This window comes from Macrobrachium nipponense, chromosome 19, assembly GCF_015104395.2.
Source record: "Macrobrachium nipponense isolate FS-2020 chromosome 19, ASM1510439v2, whole genome shotgun sequence".
NCBI lineage: Eukaryota > Metazoa > Arthropoda > Malacostraca > Decapoda > Palaemonidae > Macrobrachium > Macrobrachium nipponense.
The window spans coordinates 79367302-79389748 of record NC_061088.1 but is presented as its reverse complement, the minus strand read 5'-3'; the positions used below and the strand labels follow the sequence as shown (position 1 = coordinate 79389748).

General features: G+C 36.4%; 1 protein-coding gene across 1 annotated transcript in view; it reads right to left on the bottom strand.

Annotated features, from left to right (window-relative positions):
• LOC135212112 (uncharacterized) overlaps positions 1 to 22447 on the bottom strand; it is a 500342-nt gene that overhangs the window by 209668 nt on the left and 268227 nt on the right. The window contains exons 17-18 of the mRNA XM_064245510.1: positions 19137 to 19299; positions 18838 to 18994 (exon numbers count right to left, since the gene is read on the bottom strand). Coding sequence (XP_064101580.1) covers positions 18838 to 18994; positions 19137 to 19299 — 320 coding nt within the window. The remainder of the gene's footprint in view (positions 1 to 18837; positions 18995 to 19136; positions 19300 to 22447) is intronic.

Here is a 22447-nt window from a genome sequence, read left to right as displayed (position 1 = left end):
ATTAAGATTTTGTTATGAGCACCAAGACATCTGGCATAACGGCTATGATACCGGAATTCATTCAATAATTTCAGTATTCTTAAGAAGGAATCCATTTTCCAAGGACTGTATAAGCAGCCCAAAAACATTTATAAGTAAACTATAGCCTACTGAACAAAAACAATGATCATGACTCCAGACATCTATTCAATGAATAAATCTGAATGGAAATATAAATCCGATTAAATATATTGATGATTGATAAAAAATAAACGCTGACATTTTCCTATTAAGGACAATCAAAATCAAAGTGATTAGACCAATCAAACACATCTAAATATAAATCTATTAATTAAATATATGGTCCTGGTAATGCATTCCATGCGTGTATAGTCTATTCCATGCTTCTCGCTGAGAGGTAATGCTATCAGTACACCTCACGCTGTGCACTGTAGGTGCAGTGAAGTGTGTCTGCAACGTCTCTATGGACCCCAGACACATCCACTATTTATCCTTTTACCTAATCTCCATTCCCGCCTCCTCCTTCTCCTCCCAGCTTGCTGTCCAACCTCTCTTAACTATTACTTCTCAGTTGTATTTTCTCCCAGTTTCAGTTTTAGTAGACCTTTGTACTTAAGACACTTATTTACTGGGTCATTTTATCTTGAACCTCGAACAACCCGAGCTCCATCTTTTCACGGTCTGAAGCTCTTGGCTTTATAGCCTAGTCTTCATTATTCATTTGTTTATTCTTTCTTGCTTCCCCCTTACACCGACCCCCTCCCAACCCCGCAAAAAAAAAGAAAAAAAAAAAGACGAAAATGCACAAGACAGTGAATGAGAACACATCTACGTAATTTAGAAGTTATAGGCACAAGACGAGACAGTAATGAATCTAAATGTGTCTGAAGCTTAAGTCCCTTACGTTGCTTTCAAATTGAGTTTTCCCACTGAGAGAGAGAGAGAGAGAGAGAGAGAGAGAGAGAGAGAGAGAGAGAGAGTTAAGAGCTAAAGTTCAGCACAGCCCAGGAGAAAATAATAATAGTAATAATAAGAGCACTACCAAATCATCGCTAGTTACAGCTGGTCGTGGGAAGATAACTGGTCGATTTTTGTGATCTGGCGTCGCGACGAGGAAAGAGGAGGTAAAGGAGGGGATTAACAAGAAGAAGTGGATGATGAGGAGAAAGAGGTATTAATGGGGGGGGATGGTAAACATGCAAGATGAAGAGAAAAGAATAATATTCGGGCCGAAGTATGTGAATGCAAGGGACAGGAATGACAGAATCCTCATCACAGCAGGACTTTCGTTGAAAATCTTGCCTGCAATAATCCCAAAATTCTTTTGAATCCCTGAAATATCAATCTCTGAGATGTGTCTTTTTCCTGAATAAACTGTGACTACCTTCTTAAACAAACCTTTAATACCACGATCGTTCTCTCTCTCTCTCTCTCTCCTCTCTCTCTCTCTCTCTCTAAGAGAGAACGATCGTCGCTTCAGAGAGTTATTTACAAAGTTAGTCACTTTTACTCAGGCAAAAGATATATCTAAGAGAGAGAGAGAGAGAGAGAGAGAGAGAGAGAGAGAGAGAGAGAGAGAGAGAGAGAGGAGGAATTACCTCTGTAATCAACTCCTCTCCTCTATTTAATCATACTAAAGTCTACAGAGCCACAATAGTGAAGATAGAAGGACGTACCCAGATCGCTCAATCATCCCTCGGGAATCGAACCTAGACTTCGTTTGGGCGAAGAGCGTGCTCTCACACCATCCCAAGGATACGAGAGAGAGAGAGAGAGAGGAGAGAGAGAGAGAGAGAGAGAGAGAGAGACGGTAACAATCTATCTATATAAAAATATGGGTCACAGAAATCACCTTTAGGCAGAACCTTGAAACCTCTCTAACTGTTACCGATATATTGAGGACGAGCTGATAAAGTCGGTATAGGTATGAAATTAAAAGCAAAATAATAATAATGCATAATAGTTTACATAAATTATAAACCTCGACTCGGTAAACACAAATATATTTCGTGATTTTAGACGAAATGGAACCGGAGTCAAGCCCAGATATGGATATAATAACAATGGACAGCAATTACTGAAAGACGGAAATCGTTAGCGTTTGATAAATGTAAACTTAAATCCGAAAGGCTTAATGAATTTGAGAGTAGCAAAAAACTTTAATTTCGAAATAAGTAAAAACAAAATCGTTGTCCTTTATACCTCAGAATATGTGGCTGAATAGCTTTAATTTACAAATAAAGCTCGACCTTATCTCTTAAAGATAAGAAAAAGTTACTTTACTTAACTTTTCCTGTGCATTATGAACGCGTCCATTACCATAATTAGCACCACTGAAACTTTTATTTGTAGCAAGTTTCTTAGAACTCTTTGACTCTGAAACTTTTCCAGGACATTAAAAGCTTCAAAGCGCCTTGGTCCAAGATTCGGTAGATTCACCAAACTTACTAACTTGATTCAAGCCAACTTGAATAGAGTCTTGATTTATAAAGACTGATTCTAGATCTCATGGGGCGTTTACGTTTAAAATGGGATTCATTTAACTTCGAGTTACAAGTAATACTTTATAAAAATCATCCGGACACCTCCATGTCTTCGCTAACGTCTTAACTGGACCCGAAGCGTCCTATATCCCAGTCTAAAACATTCGAACTGAGAAATAACAATTTTAAAAAATGCACCGAAGTTTCTTCGGCACAAGCGATTTTCTGTACAGCGTTTAAAACTGCACGAAACTCTCAGCCACGGCCCATGAAACTTTCAGCCTGGTAGCCTGTGTTGTTCGACCCCATAGGAATAACTTTAACCTTAAATAAAATAAATAAACTACTAAGGCTAGAGGGCTGCAATTATATCTATTCCTTCTCCTTTCCTTCCCCAGTAATCGGGGTTTAGCGAGACTAATACGTCTTTCCGAAGACTCTGTTCATTTAGTTTTTTCTCTTACTCAAAGATACCAATTAAGAGATAATTGCTCACCATGAAACTTAACTTACTTCTCTCTCTCTCTCTGTGCTAAGGACAAAAGGGTCTAGGTAATGGCAAAGTTAGGGGGAAATCCCACTACTTTTACAATTACAAAAATGTTAAAGTGATCAAGTCCTTTAATAGCCTGGAATACTACTAATTATCAAAATGTCTATAATAACAAAATTAAAGAGGAAGTCAATCAAATAGTGGAGAGGTAAGATTCACTTGGATATCCCCATAACATAATGAGGGGTACAGGGAGGAATATAATTAGAAATATTCATCTAATAATAATAATAACAATATAATAATAATAATAATAATAATAATAATAATAATAATAACGTCCGATGGCCCAAACGTCGACGGAATTTCTGAAGTAGAGCTCTGGAATCGACCTCTCGGAATAATGCCGTTGTCTCTACGGGTTTACACGCCGAATTTCACTACCTTCCCTTATATAGAGAATACAGACTGCTGATATATTTCCTTTAACCAATGTATGAACATTGGCCAATTACTTTCCAATATTTGCGTAGGAGCTAAAATAATTAAAAGGAAAATTAAGATGGCTCAATATGAAATTAAGTAAAATAATGCACCCATCCTATTTAAGAGGACTTGTTTAAGGAAGTGTCTACTTCCATCTAATAATAATAATAATAATAATAATGCCGGCAATCATTATCAACTACCTTTGTAACTCTAGACTCCCACTGGTCTCCTTCATGTTGGAACTTTTAATGTACTTTTGAGAAGGAGAGGAGGAGGAGTGGTGGGGAGGGGGGGGGGGGGGGGGGGGGGTTTTACTGTGAGAGGGGGGGAGGGGGAGAACCTCCGTCGAGTGATGTTGCATGAGTGTTACTTATTGACAATGGAGGTGAAGCTGCTCTCAGGAGTTGAGGAGGAGGAGGAGGAGGAGGAGGAGGCGGAGGAGGAGGAAGTATGTCTGACGCCGAGTTTAGGTCGTAATTCAAACTTTGTGATTTAAAGATTAAAAAATAAAAATTCTGACAAGTTAAGCACATGCAGAAATGTATTCAACTAATTTTAGCTACTGAATTTCTAAATATATTAGTAGCCTATTTTTAATTATTTTCTCTAACAATAATAACTTTTTTCTCTCAAAGCTGCTTTTTTTTTTCTTTTTTTTTAATCTCGGTATCCGAAACACTATTTTTCACCATTCTTAAAAATGTTGAGGGATATTTATTCATCAAAACGATTCATCTGATTACACAAAAGTGTGACTAATTTCCTAGAGGAACCTCTAATGAAAAGCTTCTTCAGAGAGAGAGAGAGAGAGAGAGATGAGAGAGAGAGAGAGAGAGAGAGAGAGAGAGAGAGAGGGGGGGGGGGGGGGGGAGGGGGATGAGGGTGAGGAGGCAGCTCCATTCCTTCGTAACGGCGAGATTACAGCACCCTCTGAATTATGCCAAGATCGAGAAAGCCACATCACGTTCGAGGATGAACGTACCCGTGACGTTCCTTCCTCCTACGGGAATCGAATGCGGGCCTTTGTGAGGCGGGCATGCTGTCACTACACCGAGACAACCCAGAGAGAGAGAGAGAGAGAGAGAGAGAGAGAGAGAGAGAGAGAGAGAGTAATCGATGTTTTCTTTTTTCCTCCCCTTTAAAACTTAGCTGGATAAAAGTGGCCTATCCCCCCTCCGCCAGTTATTTTATATTATGTAAATTCTTTCCCCCCAAAATTCATCATAATTATCAATGTACTTGCAACGGCTCGTTCGTTTTAATATCCTCGTTTATGACAAGCTAAACTTACAGTATCTCATACAACACCAAAATACTGACCCCTGTTTCCCTTTCAAATCATATACACATGAATTTGCATTATGAATAACTTGATCACGAAATATATAAAACGTGTATAGATGAAGGCATTACCTGAATTTTCATTATGCGGAGCACATACGCATACCTTCAATACACCTGTATGTAGTGAAATAATTACTAAATGAAACCTGAAAGGGAAGCACTTGTCTATTTTTTTAAAAAGCACTCGATGGGAATCGGATGGCCTTTCCTTATTCTCGTACAATTTCGCAGTCGAAATGGAAATGGGGAGTTAGAAGAATTGGAGATGGGCAGAATCAACATTTTTCCTAGCAAGCATAAGTGGAGAGAGAGAGAGAGAGAGAGAGAGAGAGAGAGAGAGAGAGAGAGAGAGAGAGAGAGAGAGCATCTGCATCGTGAGGTTAAGAATCTCAGAGTTTTCAACCCGATGGAGATGAGAATTACCTTAAAACAGCCAACCTTATCTCAATCCGCCCCTCCCCATTTTTGTTTATTGCAGTCTGGATAAAAACCATTGTTCTCTCTCTCTCTCTCTCTATTGCGTGGGATCCCCTTACAGTTAACTGGCCACTACATAAGTAATTCAAGCACAAAAGGATTATGCGAAGTGACCCAGCAAGTTCTTTTTTTGCTCACCAACTGAGAGCCAAGATTGGCTTGAGAGAGAGAGAGAGAGAGAGAGAGAGAGAGAGAGAGAGAGAGAGAGAGAGAGAGAGAGAGACCTTACTTACCTTACAGACCTTACAGTTCGGTTCGGGTTGCCCCAGGTCCCTCAGTGTGAGGCGCCTCTAATGTCTACCAGAGAGTTGCTAGTACATCTTCCGGTATATTTTGCATCTTCCAATCTTGGATGGTCTGGGATGCAGTTTAGATATTTGTCGAGCTTATTCTTAAACACATCTACGCTCACTCCTGATATATTCCTCAGATGAGCTGGCAACGCATTGAATAGACGCTGCATTATCGATGCTGGTGCGTAGTGGATTAATGTTCTGTGTGCTTTCCTTATTTTTCCTGGTATAGTTTTGGGCACTATTAATCTACCTCTGCTTGCTCTTTCTGATATTTTTAGTTCCATGATATTTTCTGTTATTCCTTCTATCTGTTTCCATGCCTGAATTATCATGTAGCGTTCTCTTCTCCTTTCTAGACTATATAATTTTAAGGATTGTAGTCTTTCCCAGTAGTCTAGGTCCTTAACTTCTTCTATTCTAGCTGTAAAGGACCTTTGTACACTCTCTATTTGTGCAATATCCTTTTGATAGTGTGGGTACCATATCATATTGCAATATTCAAGTGGACTACGAACATATGTTTTATAAAGCATAATCATGTGTTCAGCTTTTCTTTTTTTGAAGTGCCGTAACAACATTCCCATTTTTGCTTTACATTTTGCCAACAGAATGGCTATTTGATCATTGCATAACATGTTCCTATTCATCATCACACCAAGGTCTTTAACTGCTTCCTTATTTGTGATTGTCTCATTATTAGGTCCCCTATATGCATATAGCTTTCCTTCTCTGTCTCCATAATTTATTGATTCAAAGAGAGAGAGAGAGAGAGAGGCGGAGCGTCCTCAATTCATTCAACAATTTGAGTAATAAAAATCGCCATGATATAAAAACCAATTTTATCTAACGTTGCAACTTTTGGCATAGTTATCAACTTGGATAAATTGCGAGCGATCTGGTGCTGGCAGCGGAGGCGTGGAATGAATTACGGAAAGATATAATTTTTCCAACTGGATCTCATCACTTCGAAACATTGGCTCTAAAATATTTTAAACATAAAGATATTCTAAAATTATAAATCCATACCAGGAAAAATATTTTCAAAATATACATCAATATCATGAAGTTAATTTTACCGCTTCTTTCGTGCTTAGATTCATACCTTCTCTCTTTCCTAACCCCAAGCTTGGTTAAGTAATGGTATAAAGTTGTCCAGGTCTACATCACATGTATCAATTTCTTAAGATCGACAGATATTTCTTTGTAAGTATTCGTGTAGATATTCCAGTGTATGTATGTGTGTATGTATGGAGGCAGGTCCAATATCGTAGCCTTGAACTCAAATTCACAAAAAGCAAAATATCTAATAATCGTCTCCTCTTTATACATAGTTTTAATACACACAGACACACAGACACACACACAATACATATATTATATATATATAATATATATATATATATATATAATATATATATATATATATATATATATATATATATATGTGTGTGTGTGTGTGTGTGTGTGTGGTGTGTGTGTGCATGAGTGTGTTTGATTTTAAATTACGAAGATATAAAAAGTGATGATTATACGAACAAAGTTACAGCCACGAAGGAATATATATATAATATATATATATATATAATTATATATATATATTATATTATAGATATATATAATATTATGATTATTAATAAATATAATAAATAATAAGGATAATAGTTATATATAATCATATATATATATAGATTTTATTTTATATATAAATAAATATATATAATAATATATATATATATAAATAAGATTGAATATTAGATATATTATAGATATATATATTATAGATTATATATAGATAGATATAATCATATATATAGATATATATATTAGAAGACTAGAAGACAATCGACTGAAATGTAAAGTCACACATTGCTACCGAATACAAGAACATCTAGACAAAAGTAATTATCATATTTCTTTCATTCCCCTTTTTCCCAAGCACTCTTTTTTTTTTTTCCTAGTGCCTGCAAACGTCTTTAGACGTCGAGTATTTTCGCTAGTGTTTTTTTTTTTTTTTTTTTTTTCTTTTTTTTTTTTTTTTTTTTTTTTTTTTTTTTTTTTTTTTTTAACTCCGTCGTCGAACACGGAATGAAGTCACATTTACATTCAAAAAAATTGTCAGACGAGTACCAGATTGCATTTTCGTTCGCTCATGCAATTCTGCAATGACAATGGGAATTGGGAAGGAAAAATGGGGATGGATTTTTCATACCATATAAGTATCACATACACAGAGCGGGAGAGGAGAGAGACGGAGGAGAGAGAGAGAGAGAGAGAGAGAGAGAGAGAGAGAGAGAATCTGAGGGATGGTTTAACCATGATGGCTTGAAAGTTATCTCGTCGAGGTTCTCCCAACTTTTTTTATGCAATGATATGTATTTTGACAGTTTCAAACACTCATATCTATTAATCTTATTTGCCATCTTTCTCGTTCTCATCCTTCTCTCTACTACGCCAGACCACAACAGTCGACTAACGGATAGGTACATAATTCACCCCTATGACCAAGGGAGGAATAACGGGCTTTAAAAGAAACGCGCTAATATCGAGAGGAAAAAATTAACATTTTGATGACTATTTACATCCCGCGTTTATGGACATTACCCTAAGCATCATATAAATAGACATTTCGCTTGCTCTTACACTCTCCATCCGAGTCTGCATTCTCCAACAGCGTACAGACCACCAGGTACATATCCACCTCTTCTAAGGAGACGTTGCTCAAGGAGCTTCTTTCTCAAAGGAAGCAAACCCAGATTTACCTAGACAGACGGAGGGAAAGGGGAGGGGGGGGGGGGTAAAGGGGAGGGGGGGGGAAGGGGGGGGGGGGGGGACTGGGGAAGGGGAGGAGCCATGTTGAAGCTGCAACATTTCATCTTTTTTTTATATTCTTGGGTTGGGAAAATTTAATCAAAGAAATCATCGCATAAGAAGAAATCTGTGACGAACTGGTTAGACGCGGTTTTTTGCTTTTGTTTTTATCGTAATTCAAGCCAATACAAAGCGGTTAGTGTAGTAGATATATGAAGAGCTTTGTAAAAAAAAAAATTAAGTAAACATATAAAATAGAGGGTGGGAACAGGAAAAATTATAAATAAAGCGGTTAGTGAAATAGATATATGAAGAGCTTTGTAAAAAAAAAAAAAATTTAAGTAAACATATACAATAGAGGATGGGAACAAGAAAAATGATAAATAAAGCGGTTAGCGTAGTATAGATGTATGAAGAACATGTGCAAAAAAAAAAATTAAGTAAACATATAAAATAGAGGACGGGAAGGGAACTTCACGATCAATCACCAAGCCCCTTGAGAAATCTCAGGGCTAGAACGCTATAGCCAGGGGAAGTAAAAACAAAAACACGGGGAAATTTCCCCCTACAGCCATTAAATGCATTGACGGCCACTCTTGTGCTAGGAAGCCATTCTTCTTCCTAAATCCATCCAATTCAACGTACCTCCGATGGGTCATCCATCAAGCAATGTAAATACACGCGGTCTAATCCATTAGAAAAAAAAAATTGAATTAAATGGAGTATAGAATTTTCGCCCAAGCGCTGGGACCTATGACGTCATTCAGCGCTGAAACGTAAACTGACAGTAAAAAGGTTTGAGGAAAAGGTAGAAAGTAAGATGGAAGAAAGGGAATATGAAAGGAGGTGCAGTCAAAGGAATGAAAGGGGTCACAGCTAAGGGCCTAGGGACGGTGCAAAGAACCTTAAGCAGTGCCTACAGTGCACCGCATAAGGATGAGAAAAAGGGAGTTTTAAATTTCAGGGTATCTTGTTCCAAACGTGTTCAGAGAGCGAATTCTTCACTGGCATCATTTAAAAGAAAACACTGGCGATACAAAAGGAAAAGAGAGCATTTTGACTAATTATAGTTCTTGAAAAAATGGGTATAGGGATTTCACGGAGTTGAGAAAGCAGACGAAAATCAACTTTTTCCATTTCTGTCACAGCTCTTATTCTGCGTTAATCACCAACTAAAAAAATTGGTATATTGTCATAAAACAAGGCTACATTATTAAAGAATATATAATAGATTTAAATAAGAGAATATTATTAATATATATTATATATACATCGATATATATATATATAATTGTATATGAGATATAAAAACAGGCTAACAAAAGAAATCGAAATTCAATGACTTTAGGAATCACGGGTGTGCTACGGAAATGTTTAAATATTCATATCTATGCACAAATCCAAAGTAAATTTCGTCCAACTGACTGACAGACTACTTCAAAAACGCACACACTTTAGTATGTTAATGAATTATAAACAAAACCACTGTGAACTCTAAATTGAAAATTCATTGCAAATCTATCTCATCAGCAAGAGTGCACCTATAAATTTTTTAATTCGCAACACATTTTGACAGATCACAACCACAGCTTATTTTGAAAGCTCACAACAATCACAGCTTACTGGGGACAGCATTTTCGAGAAAGCTTACTGGGGACAGCATTTTCGAGAAAGCTTACTGGGGACAGCATTTTCGAGAAAGCTTACTGGGGACAGCATTTTCGAGAAAGCTTACTGGGGACAGCATTTTCGAGAAAGCTTACTAAGGACAGCATTTTCGAGAAAGCTTACTGGGAACAGCATTTTCGAGAAAGCTTACTGGGAACAGCATTTTCGAGAAAGCTTACTGGGGACAGCATTTTCGAGAAAGCTTACTGGGGACAGCATTTTCGAGAAAGCTTACTAAGGACAGCATTTTCGAGAAAGCTTACTGGGGCAGCATTTTCGAGATAGCTTTCTGGGGACAGCATTTTCGAGAAAGCTTACTGGGGACAGCATTTTCGAGAAAGCTTACTGGGAACAGCATTTTCGAGAAAGCTTACTGGGGACAGCATTTTCGAGAAAGCTTACTGGGAACAGCATTTTCGAGAAAGCTTACTGGGAACAGCATTTTCGAGAAAGCTTACTGGGAACAGCATTTTCGAGAAAGCTTACTGGGGACAGCATTTTCGAGAAAGCTTACTGGGGACAGCATTTTCGAGAAAAATACGTCTGAACAGCGTTTCGCATTTTCTTTCTTGCTGCTAAAATACGGCGAGATTTCCCAAGATGATATAGATTTCATAACGTCTGCAAAAAAATGTCATTGCTTATGACGCTGCATCGATAATCAATTGTTGAAATATTTCTGAAAATTCGCCTAACTTTGTAAAGTGCAAAGAAATACTTGGCTGCGTGACATAATAATGAACGTTTATTATATGCTTATTCCAGAACTTGTAAAAAAAATAATTTTCCGTCCCTACCTTTACAAATCCAGTATGTAGAACTGACTAACTGACTTGCTCCGAAAAAAAATGTCACTATTTTTGACGATGCAATAGTCCTTGATATCATCTCATATGCAATGACAATAAGAGCCATTTCTGAAAATCGAACATTTCATGATTACGCCACATAACGAGTCGAAGGGCAGAGAGAGAGAGAGAGAGAGAGAGAGAGAGAGAGAGAGAGAGAGAGAGAGAGAGAGAGAGAATCACTATATGAAGTTCTACACGGATGGACTCGTCACATTTCTTGATGCTAGATTCAGATTCGAGAGGAGAGAGAGAGAGAGAGAGAGAGAGAGAGAGAGAGAGAGAGAGAGAGAGAATCACTATATGAAGTTCTACACGGATGGACTCGTCACATTTCTTGATGCTAGATTCAGATTCGAAGAGAGAGAGAGAGAGAGAGAGAGAGAGAGAGAGAGAGAGAGAGAGAGAGAGAGAATCACTATATGAAGTTCTTACACGGAAGTGAAACAAAGGCTTTGGAATAATAAAAAAAAATTAACTAAATAATAAAAAAAAAACCCTCTTCAGCAAAACCAGGTACATGCGAGATTCGGTACACGCTTTTAAACGTACGTGAAAGCTCAAACAACGCCACTGAACATTCGAACTTATTTCACACGACGAAGCTACCGTCAATGATCACAGGGCTGGATCCGTTTCATTCATCTCTGTCGCCTCTACGAATCGGTACATTAGTCACAGATGGCTACATTCGAGGCTGGGCCCTTTTGGTATTTCGTTTTCATCCGTGACAGCGGAAACTATAGACAGCCATTTCGAGCTGTCATTTGATGAAACATGACCTTGACGTACGTGGGAAAATATATATATATATATATATATATATATATATATTTATATATATATATATATATATATTATATATATATATATATATATTATATATATATATATATAGCCAATTGTCAATCTTTCTCTAATAATTGATAACTCTATTTCGCCAGTAAGTAACTATAACCATTTCCCTGAAAAGCTTTAGAATAATTTCATCATTTTCTTAACTTGGACCTTAATACCAATCTTTCCGTAATAATTATTAACTCATTCATTTAACAAGTGAATAATTACAATCTCTATAACAATACAACCAATATCCTTTCTCTCGAAAAGTTGCCGATTAGTTTTCCATTTATTTCCTCTCGTTACCTCATCAGCGTTGTTGCCCAAACAGGAACGACCTTTACGCTCGTAAAACCAAATGAAACGGTTCCCAAATAACCACTGAATGGGTACCGAATCTAATAAAAGCATTTAAATTCCGAATAAATGACGCCATAATCGCCATTGCTATCAAACTTAACGGCAGTCGTATGAGTCATAAAGATGAGAACACTTAGCATCCAATACGCATCGAATTATCATAAAAGAGCTGCACTATACCAGTAGGTACTGTACGAAATACCAAATGAAAACGAAGGGACCCATTGTCCACCGATGCACAGATGTGCTAAATGGATAAGTTGATGATGGATTAATTCACTGATCACCTTCTCCTATACCTCTTCTCTCTCTGCATGTTGATTTGCCTTTGAAACCGTCTGGGGTTTAGATTTTCCTGACTTTCATTGAGGGGTTTCGTTTGTTTGTTTGTATGGTGTTTTAACATTGCATGGAAGCAGTGGTTATTCAGCAACGGGACCAACGGCTTTACGTGACTTCCGAACCACGTCGAGAGTGAACTTCTATCACCAGAGATATACATCTCTAACACCTCAATGAAACGCCCGAGGATCGTACTCGCGGCCACCGAGGTAGCAGGCCAAGACCAAACCGATCACGCCGCTGAGGTGCTTATGAGGGGTTTCAGCTGAAGATTTCCAAGAAAGAAAGAAATAAGGTAAACAGGCCTCTCAGGTCTCCTTGTTACCTACTGCTCCTTCGACAAACTACTTCCAGTTCTATTACAATTTTCAAAGCACATGTCTCCTGGGATGAGGCTTCAAGACCCCTGGCCATAATTCACGGAGTTTAGTTGTTATATTGTAAAACTTGGAGAGAAAATAAAGACGTACGATCAAGTGACGAAATTAAAAATGGCGATTGATTGGTTTCTGGAATATAAACCGGAATATAAAATTTTGGCCAAAAGCCCAGCGCTGGGACCTATGAGGGCATTCAGCAATGAAACGGGAACTGACAGCAAAATGTTTGAAAGGTGTAACAGTAGGAAAACCTCGCAGTTGCACTATGAATCAACTGTTACAAGGGGGTGGAAAGTAAGATGGAAGAAAGATAATATGAAAAGAGGTGCAGTAAAAGAAGGAAAGGGATTGCAGCTAGGGCCCGAAGGCACGCCGCAAAGAACGTTGAGTAATGCCTACAGTGCACCACATGAGGTAAACTGACAGCACTAACCCCCTACAGGGATTGGTTTCTGTATTACCAGCATCGCAACCATTAAACAATGCAGAGGCTTAATTAAACAGCACTTTTGTGAGGACGAATTGGCCGATAAAATAGTCGCTGGAGGCTACTAATATGACTGGCATATTCAACTAGTCAATGCAAGCAAAGGCTGATTTACAAACGTTTATTTGCATGAAATTAATATCTGTGCCGTTGTCAACATTGCTGATAAACAAACAACTATTCAAGATCAAAATAAACATGTTGGCAAAATTCATACTGAATTTACCTTAATTTATTTTTATTTCAGTTTAAGGGAATCATAAACAAATTACTGCTTTCTTATTTCAACGTCACCTTACGCCTTCGTCATGAACCACAAATGGAAGAATTCGTCTTTGCAGAACAAATTCAATTACGCGTTGAAATAACATTATTCCTCAATCCCTTTACGTCAAATTGAACAATACCAAATAAGAATGGTGCATTTCCGCATTCTACGGCAGTTTATGAGAACTTGCTGGCTCTCTCTCTCTCTCTCTCTCTCTCTCTCTCTCTCTCTCTGATATGAGAGCGATGCCATTTAAGACTTTGTTGGTCTTATTCTAGGGTCTGGTGACTTCGTAAAACTTTATACATATGTAATATACCTATATATATGTGTGTGTGTATATATACAGATATAGATATATACATTGTTTACTGTATGTATGTATATATATATATATATATATATATATATATATATATATATATATATATATATAGATAGATAGATAGATAGATATAGATAGATAGATAGATAGATAGATAGATAGATAGATAATTAGATATAAATACACATATATATGTATAATATATGCACTTATATAGATAAATATATATGCAGTAAGAGAAAGATACCTCCTCAAAGATTTAGTCCGCAGTCATTCGGGGACCGCATGAGACGAATTATTACTGTTACCACAAATGAAAGCGACAATGTACCTAAATTGCAGCTCATGTTTCACACAGAAACTCCCAACTTTCAACGGGGGGAGAGAGAGAGAGAGAGAGAGAGAGAGAGAGAGAGAGAGAGAGAGAGAGAGAGAGAGAGATTCTTTACATTTACCACTGTTGAAACAAAACCTACCTTCCCTATGGCCCAGACATGAACACATCTAGCATTCACCTCGTGTCAAAAAAAAAAAAAAAAAAAAACAAAAAAAAAAAAAAAAAAAAGAACGCGTCTGGTTTCTACCTATACAACGGCTCCCTTGCCGAGAGTATCAAAGGAGAAAATCAAGATCTAAACCACCACAAACATTTATATTAAATTCGATGCACACAGCGCAGTCTGGGTACGCAAAGCCTGATTAACTTCGGGCTGATAACAAGATTATTGTTTTCTTACCCAGACCCCTATGAGCTTCCCTTATAAAATTCATGCCAAACGAGAAACAAAGTAGAGAGAGAGAGAGAGAGAGAGAGAAGAGAGAGAGAGAGAGAGAGAGAGCGGTACCATACCTTCTTTCACCACCAACTGAAAGTGGTTACGAAGTTACGTTACATGTAAAAAGCTCAATCAAATAATGTTTCCACTACCTTCTACTAACTGAATAGAAATCAAATTCAAATAGTTAAAGTTAGGTTAACGTCATATGATACCTTTTCCACCCAACTAACCCAATCCTCTCTCTCTCTCTCTCTCTCTCTCTCTCTCTTGGAAAGTTGCCAATAACGATTTATGCTAATGGAATCAACCCAGGGTCCCCTTCATAAATCATAACCTGTCAGTCAGTCAATAACCAATTTCGTCTCCGTGATTTTAATGGACGCAAAGGTAAGAGACAAAATGAGAACGTGACCGAAAAGGTGGGTTTGACAGATACTCATTTTCAATAGGAAAATTCTCTTACTTCTTCATTCGTTTACCATGATTTTACGGAAGGGTCTTACGGTACGGAGATACTGCATTTCTCAGGCTGTTTGATCGATTATAATTATCACTTTTCTATCGTCTCTTATTGATGCAGGCTTTACAAATAACAGTCTAACTTACACGGCGGAAACTGGTCGACTCATAAAACTAGAAATTTTCAAAATATAAAATTTTGGTCGACTCATAAAACTAGACATTTTAAAAATATAAAGTTTTGGTCGACTCAAAACCAGAAATTTAAAAAATATAAAGTTTTGGTCGACTCTTAAACCAGAAATTTAAAAAATATAAAGTTTTGGTCGACTCATAAAACTAGAAATTTTAAAAATATAGTTATGGTCGACTCGTAAAACTAGAAATTTTAAGAAAAATATAAAGTTTTGGTCGACTCATAAAACTAAAAATGTTAAAAATATAGTTTTGGTCGACTCATAAAACTATAAATTTTTAAAATATAAAGTTTTGGTCGACTCATAAAACCAGAAATTTTAATAAAAATATAGAGTTTTGGTCGACTCATAAAACTAGAAATTTAAAAAAAATATAAAGTTTTGGTCGACATAAAACTAGAAATGTTTAAAATATAAAGTTTAAGTCGACTCATGAAACTAGAAATTTTCAAAATATAAATTTTTCAAACTTTATATTTTGAAAATTTCTAGTTTCATGAGTCGACTTAAACTTTATATTTTAAACATTTCTAGTTTTATGTCGACCAAAACTTTATATTTTTTTTAAATTTCTAGTTTTATGAGTCGACCAAAACTTTATATTTTTATTAAAATTTCTGGTTTTATGAGTCGACCAAAACTTTATATTTTTAAAATTTTTAGTTTTATGAGTTGACCAAAACTTTATATTTCTATTAAAATGGCTAGTTTTACGAGTCGACCAAAACTATATTTTTAAAATTTCTAGTTTTATGAGTCGACCAAAACTTTATATTTTTTAAATTTCTGGTTTTATGAGTCGACCAAAACTTTATATTTTTAAAATGTCGACTCATAAAACTATAAATTTTCAAAAAATAAAGTTTTCACATTTTTGGAAATAAAAAACATAACCTAAAAATGACATGTTTATGTAGGATTCAAGTCCTCCTGAATACCATACATTTTATGGATAACTTGAACCCTTGAGGAATTTCGTATTACAGTCATATAATTAAATTTTTTTTTAGCTACTGTTGCACACATGACACTTCCAGCGTGTTTAATTTATAAACACCCATTTGATATTGCTACTTAACTGGCCCAAGTCAAAGACGAATCCTTTCTATAGGCAATATGCCGTTAAAGTTACAGTGACGTTGATTTTTTTCTTACAGATTATATATGCAACATACACATTGCATGGCGATTTCCTTGATTATTAAATATATGACATGATAATTATCTTTAATGTTCAAACTACGGCATTCATTGTAGTTTTTTTCTATTTTAGGTTACAAAATTTTTTACATTAAATGCCTATTTTTCAGTTTTTCTTTTAAACTTCAGACAAATGTTCTGGGTTGTAGGTGATTCTTTACGAAGCCATAACATGAAATCTGAAGACATTGATTCTCCCTAACATCAGTTACGAAGACTTTTGCAGGTTAAATTCTTTTTCCCGACACCAAAAAAAAAAAAAAATTATATATATATAAAAAAAATAAATAATAAAACCTTAAGAACGGAATGTACAAACCCACATACACTCGACAACACTGGCTGACACCGGCATGCGAATGTTAGAGAACGCAATACAAAGCTGCGACATAGCCCGTTAAATCTGATCCCTTACCGGAGTCTGGGGCAGGAGGCCAATTTTTATTGCAGATCGTCCCAGTGCAATATATGGCTGTGGGATCGCTGCAGTGGCCCGCAAAGTGTTATGGGTGATGCTGCCTGCCTTTGTTATTTCCTTCGGTAATGAAACGAGGACGACAGTCCACATTTAATACAATTGTAAAGGCCAGGAGGATTATATTCATCTATAGTGTTTACGCACTTCACCGTCCCTTGAAGTTAAACGACTGGTGTTCCACGATTTGTTCAGAATAATGGTGACAAAGTCACAATTTGTTCAGAACAATGGTGACAAAGTACTTGCGTATACGCATGTCAAACTACGTGCTCATATTCTCAACTGAACGACTGGTCTTTCACAATTTGTTCAGAAGAGCGGTGACAACGCACTTGCGTATACGCATGTCAAACTACTCATATTCTCAGCTGGTATACTTACTAAAAAACGTTTACGAAACAACTACACAAAAAATATATACGTGTTTTTAATTCAATACTTTTCATAGCATAAAACTAATTGTTGTTAGTATAACTTATACTAAACCAAACTAAAGAAATAATAAACAATAACAATCCTAATATAAAACTGTTATTTGCTATTACAGAATTACAAAAACTCAAATACTACACAATAACTCGATAAACGGGGAATACAAAAGGAGTTCGCAACTAAATCAACAAAAAAATACAGCATTTATTTCTGAACAAAACTACAATAACCCTAAAACTTAAAAGGTAAATAAGGATGAAAAAAAACAAAACGATAATACGTGGGTGTCTTATATTTACAAATTATACAAAATATATATTACACTACTGGCGAAAATTACAATAAGACGTGTGTTTGAGTGTCAAAAATATATTTCAAGCTATACACTATATACACAAAAATATTACAATGGTCTAGCAGTGTGCAATAAGGTACAATCGACACAATGAGTGACGTGTAACTAGGTGCGTGGATCGTTAACTTAATGAATACAAAATGAGGGAGAATAACTGAAAACAAATATAAAATAATAATTATAAAAAAAGGCAAGTGCAAATTGGTAATGATCAGGTGGATAACAACTATAACAGATAAGTACATAGAACTCAAACATGTTAGATTATATACTATCTATCTCTTCCGCTTAAGATCTGGTATAAATTGTTTGGAAATCATAAAGGAACTGATGCAATACTGTTGATAAAATTGTATACTGGCTCATACAAGGGCAGTCTGCGTGACTTCACCGTATAAAAATAAAAGGTCATTTCTAAATATATACTCTTCAGTCATAAAGAAAAAAAAACTTTTGCAATACGAGAAATCTACTATGATAGACAAAGGAAGTAAAGAAGGGACCACCTGACGCGGTTCGTGGAAGGCTGACTAAACAAGACACTAATAACCGTAGTATAACTATTCCCTCTTCGAGCCAGACACAATCCTTAGGAAAATTGACTCGGGGGAAAATGTCTGGTTTAAAAATTCATTCGGGAACGTCTAAATTTGATCGCAGTGACATTGCTACTTCTTATAGTTCCAGTCCGCCAACGTAACGATTGCTTAAAATGTATCTCTAAAGAGGGAATATTATAATAATAATAAAGAATAATCTGGTTATTCAAATGACTGGATTACAAGACGGCGGCTTTAAACGTTTGCTGTCAATGAACGTTGAGAAATTTCCGACATACACATGGTTTAGGTTATTGCACGTAGAAGGTCCTAATCGGCAAAGAATGGTTGAAATCATACATAGGGAGTTAAAGCAGCAAATTATCATTATTTTTTTTTTTAAATCGTAAGTCCAGGATTCGCAGGATCTATCGAGATAAAAAGGGCACCTGCTACTCTCGCGCCCTTAGACATTAAGGCCCCAGCCTACCTCCGAGTTGAAAGTAATATGGCTCAGTCGCTTCCTTGGGTGGGACTCATTGGACTCGCTGATGGAGGCTCGGTTGGCGTAGCCGTTGGCCAAACCGCGAGGGACCTTAGTGATTCCCCTGCGGTACACCTCCATGATGAGGGTTTCCCCGCACTCTCTGGGAAAAAAAGCGAAACAAGCGTCATTTTCGTCGCCTGAAAAATTATAATTCAGTACGGGACTGAAAACTGATATACCCTTTATAAATTATATAAAAAAAGTGATACTAAATCAGGTAAAATGCTCTCCACAACACACACCTGATTATTTGAAGAACTGCATTTTCGTCGTACTTGACGACGTTGTGTTCGCCGATGAAGATGATGTAGTCTCCGGCCCTGAGCCCGGCTCGATCGGCTGCCAGGCCTGGCTCCACCCTCTCCACTCGCGGGGGCTTGGTCCATTTCACGCTGAAGCCGTAACCTGAAGGGGGGGAGAGAGGTATGAATAAGACTGATGTAAACCTTAGAATGCAGATATGTATGTATGTATGTATGTGTGTGTGTGTCTATATAGTATATATATGCATATATATATATATATATATATATATATATATATATATATATATATATATATATATATATATATATATATATATATATATATAATATATATATATATTTAATCAAAAAAAAGCTTTCATGCACATGAAAAACTATATAATATGTATGTATATATATATATATACATATATATATGTATATATATATATATATATATATATAATATATGAATATATGCAGATATATATATATATATTATATATATATATATATATATTATATATATATATATATATATTATTAATCAAAAGCTTTCATGCACATGAAAAACTACAATAAAAATGACAAATTGAATGACAATAAAAATAATAAAGACAACTTACGTGGTACTTTAAACTAATAGTATTAACTTAATCCAATAGGAACAGTATATCAGAAGTCTCTGACAATTGATACGTATAACCAATACAATGAAAACCAAACCTCCATCATTAAAAAGAGAGAGAGAGAGAGAGAAGAGAGAGAGAGAGAGAGAGAGAGAGAGAGAGAGAGAGAGAGAAATATGCAAGGCTTCGAAATATTTCACTAAAAATGCAAAGGAACGAAAACACACACACAAGGACGCACAAACTGAATGAGAATCCAATACGACTCGTACGAGGGAGAATAAATTTCAGGCAAATCGCAAAACAAATAAATTTCCCCTTGAATACTTCTATTGTTTCCTCTCAGCCAAGGGGAGAGCCCCATTAAATATATGTGCAATTCCTATCGTTACTGTAATTAAAGGGTATATGCATTATTATTTTTGTGGGAAATTACTTGAAGGTCCAGGGACAAATCCGAGGTCCCCTCTGGTGCTCATGGCCACAGGGAAATACTTTCGACATGTATGTGTGTGTAAATATATATATATATATATTATATATATATATATATATATATATATATATATATTCATAATATATTATATATAATATATATATATATATATATATATATATATATAATATACATATAGATACAATATATTATATATATATACACCTTTACTTATTTATATTTATTATATGTAATTTATACATATTATATATACATACTATATATATATATATATATATATATATATATATATATATATATATATATATATATATATATATATATATATATATATATATATATATATATACATATAGATGCAGAGAGAGACAGATAGATAGCTTGCGACAAAACGAGCAATAACGGCGAAAGACTGAGTGAGTGCTGCTCTCACAACTCCCGTTTCCTTACGCCCAAAATGCATTACCAAAAGCTCCGCCCACGCTAAAAACTAAAACTAAAACATCTCTCTCTCTCTCTCTCTCTCTCTCTCTCTCTCTCTCTCTCTCTCTCTCTCTCGGACAATGATATATCAATGCCCTCCAAATACCCATGCCTCCTTTCCAGGGTAAAAACTGCTCCTTGACGAACGGCTGAATTAAAGAGAGCAACGCCGACAGTCAGCGCTATATTTTAGGAGCGCTCTTCCAGGAGGCTGGTTGGTGGGTCATGGATTCCTGGAGAGAGAGAGAGAGAGAGAAGAGAGAGAGAGAGAGAGAGAGAGAGAGAGGGGGGGGGGGGGGGAAGGGGGGGGGGATGGTTGTCCTTGCCACAGAGGGATTTTCCGGGAGAGGGAGATAGGGGAAGGGGGCGGGGCTACCAAAACTAATGTAGTATTGGGCACGATTCCAGAATATCTCCTCGGTGGAATAAGCGGGAATGGTGTCAGGAATGCTTGGATGGCCTTCGTTGTGGTGTATAACTTTCCATAACACAGATGGAGTTGGAATAGTCACTATTTTTCCCGGAAATGAGAGAGAGAGAGAGAGAGAGAGAGAGAGAGAGAGAGAGAGAGAGAGAGAGAGAATAATTACAGGAACGTGTGTGCTTGTGTTATTTCTCCTTTCTGTTTTATCTTCTTTCATGGGATGGGCTGAATTAAATTTTGCTAGAAGCGTACCGTGATGATCACTGTAATAATGAATAATAAAAAAAAGTCCCAATTTTTACCCGTTTTGAATCTACCCATACAAAAGCTTTTATTAACCAGATCAACATAAGAGAGCTAACATTCTCTTTCTTACGGAATTGAGACCTGAAACCTCCATCAGCCCCAGAGATCTTATGGTAAAGACAATAATTAACTTTCGCGGTTCAATTAACAAAAACTCCAAAGCAATATAGATTGATTTAAACTTATACCCGGGCGTTCCAACGAATGCGGTCACTCACGAAACCGTAGCAACAACAAGAGCGCCTCCTAATTACCCTTGCAACTTCCACTCAATGGCACATGATTCGCGCGAATCACCGGCACATTAGGAGGGAGGGAGGGAGGGAGGGAGGGGGAGAGAGGGAGGGAGGGAGGGAGGGAGGGATACAGCCTCATTGAGGACACTCGTCCCCGTCTCGGCAGTGACAGTGAAACACAATGGCTCGATACAAATGGCCTGGGAGTATGCTATTCAGGGAAGGGGGGCGGGGGGTGGGGGAAGTATGTTATACCTAAGGACGACGGAGAAATCCACTTCGGTGATCTAATAATAGTTTTTTTTTTAAACATGAGGGAATGAAGTACGAGTGCACACACACAGATATATATATATATATATATATATATATATATATATATATATATATATTACATATCAATGTATATGTGCATATATACATATACATGTATATATATACCATACATACACAAGCACATATATGTGTATGTATACACACATATCCACAGACAAATGAGTCAAGAATGAGTCCCTTGCCAAAAAAAAAAAAAAAAAAAAAAAAAAAATCCATATCTTTCACTTTATAAACACAGGGACTCCATTTCCAAACGGCATCTCTCGGCGGTCTTACACTTGCCTGGTTTACCGAAGGGATTAATTATACAACAATGCCGCCAATTCTCCTTCCGTGAAACGTCTCTTATCCTGGAGTGTCAGGTGGGAATCTTGATCAAACCTAGTTTCCTTACGGGCTGGGAATTCGCCACATAATGTTAATTAATTGTCAATTGC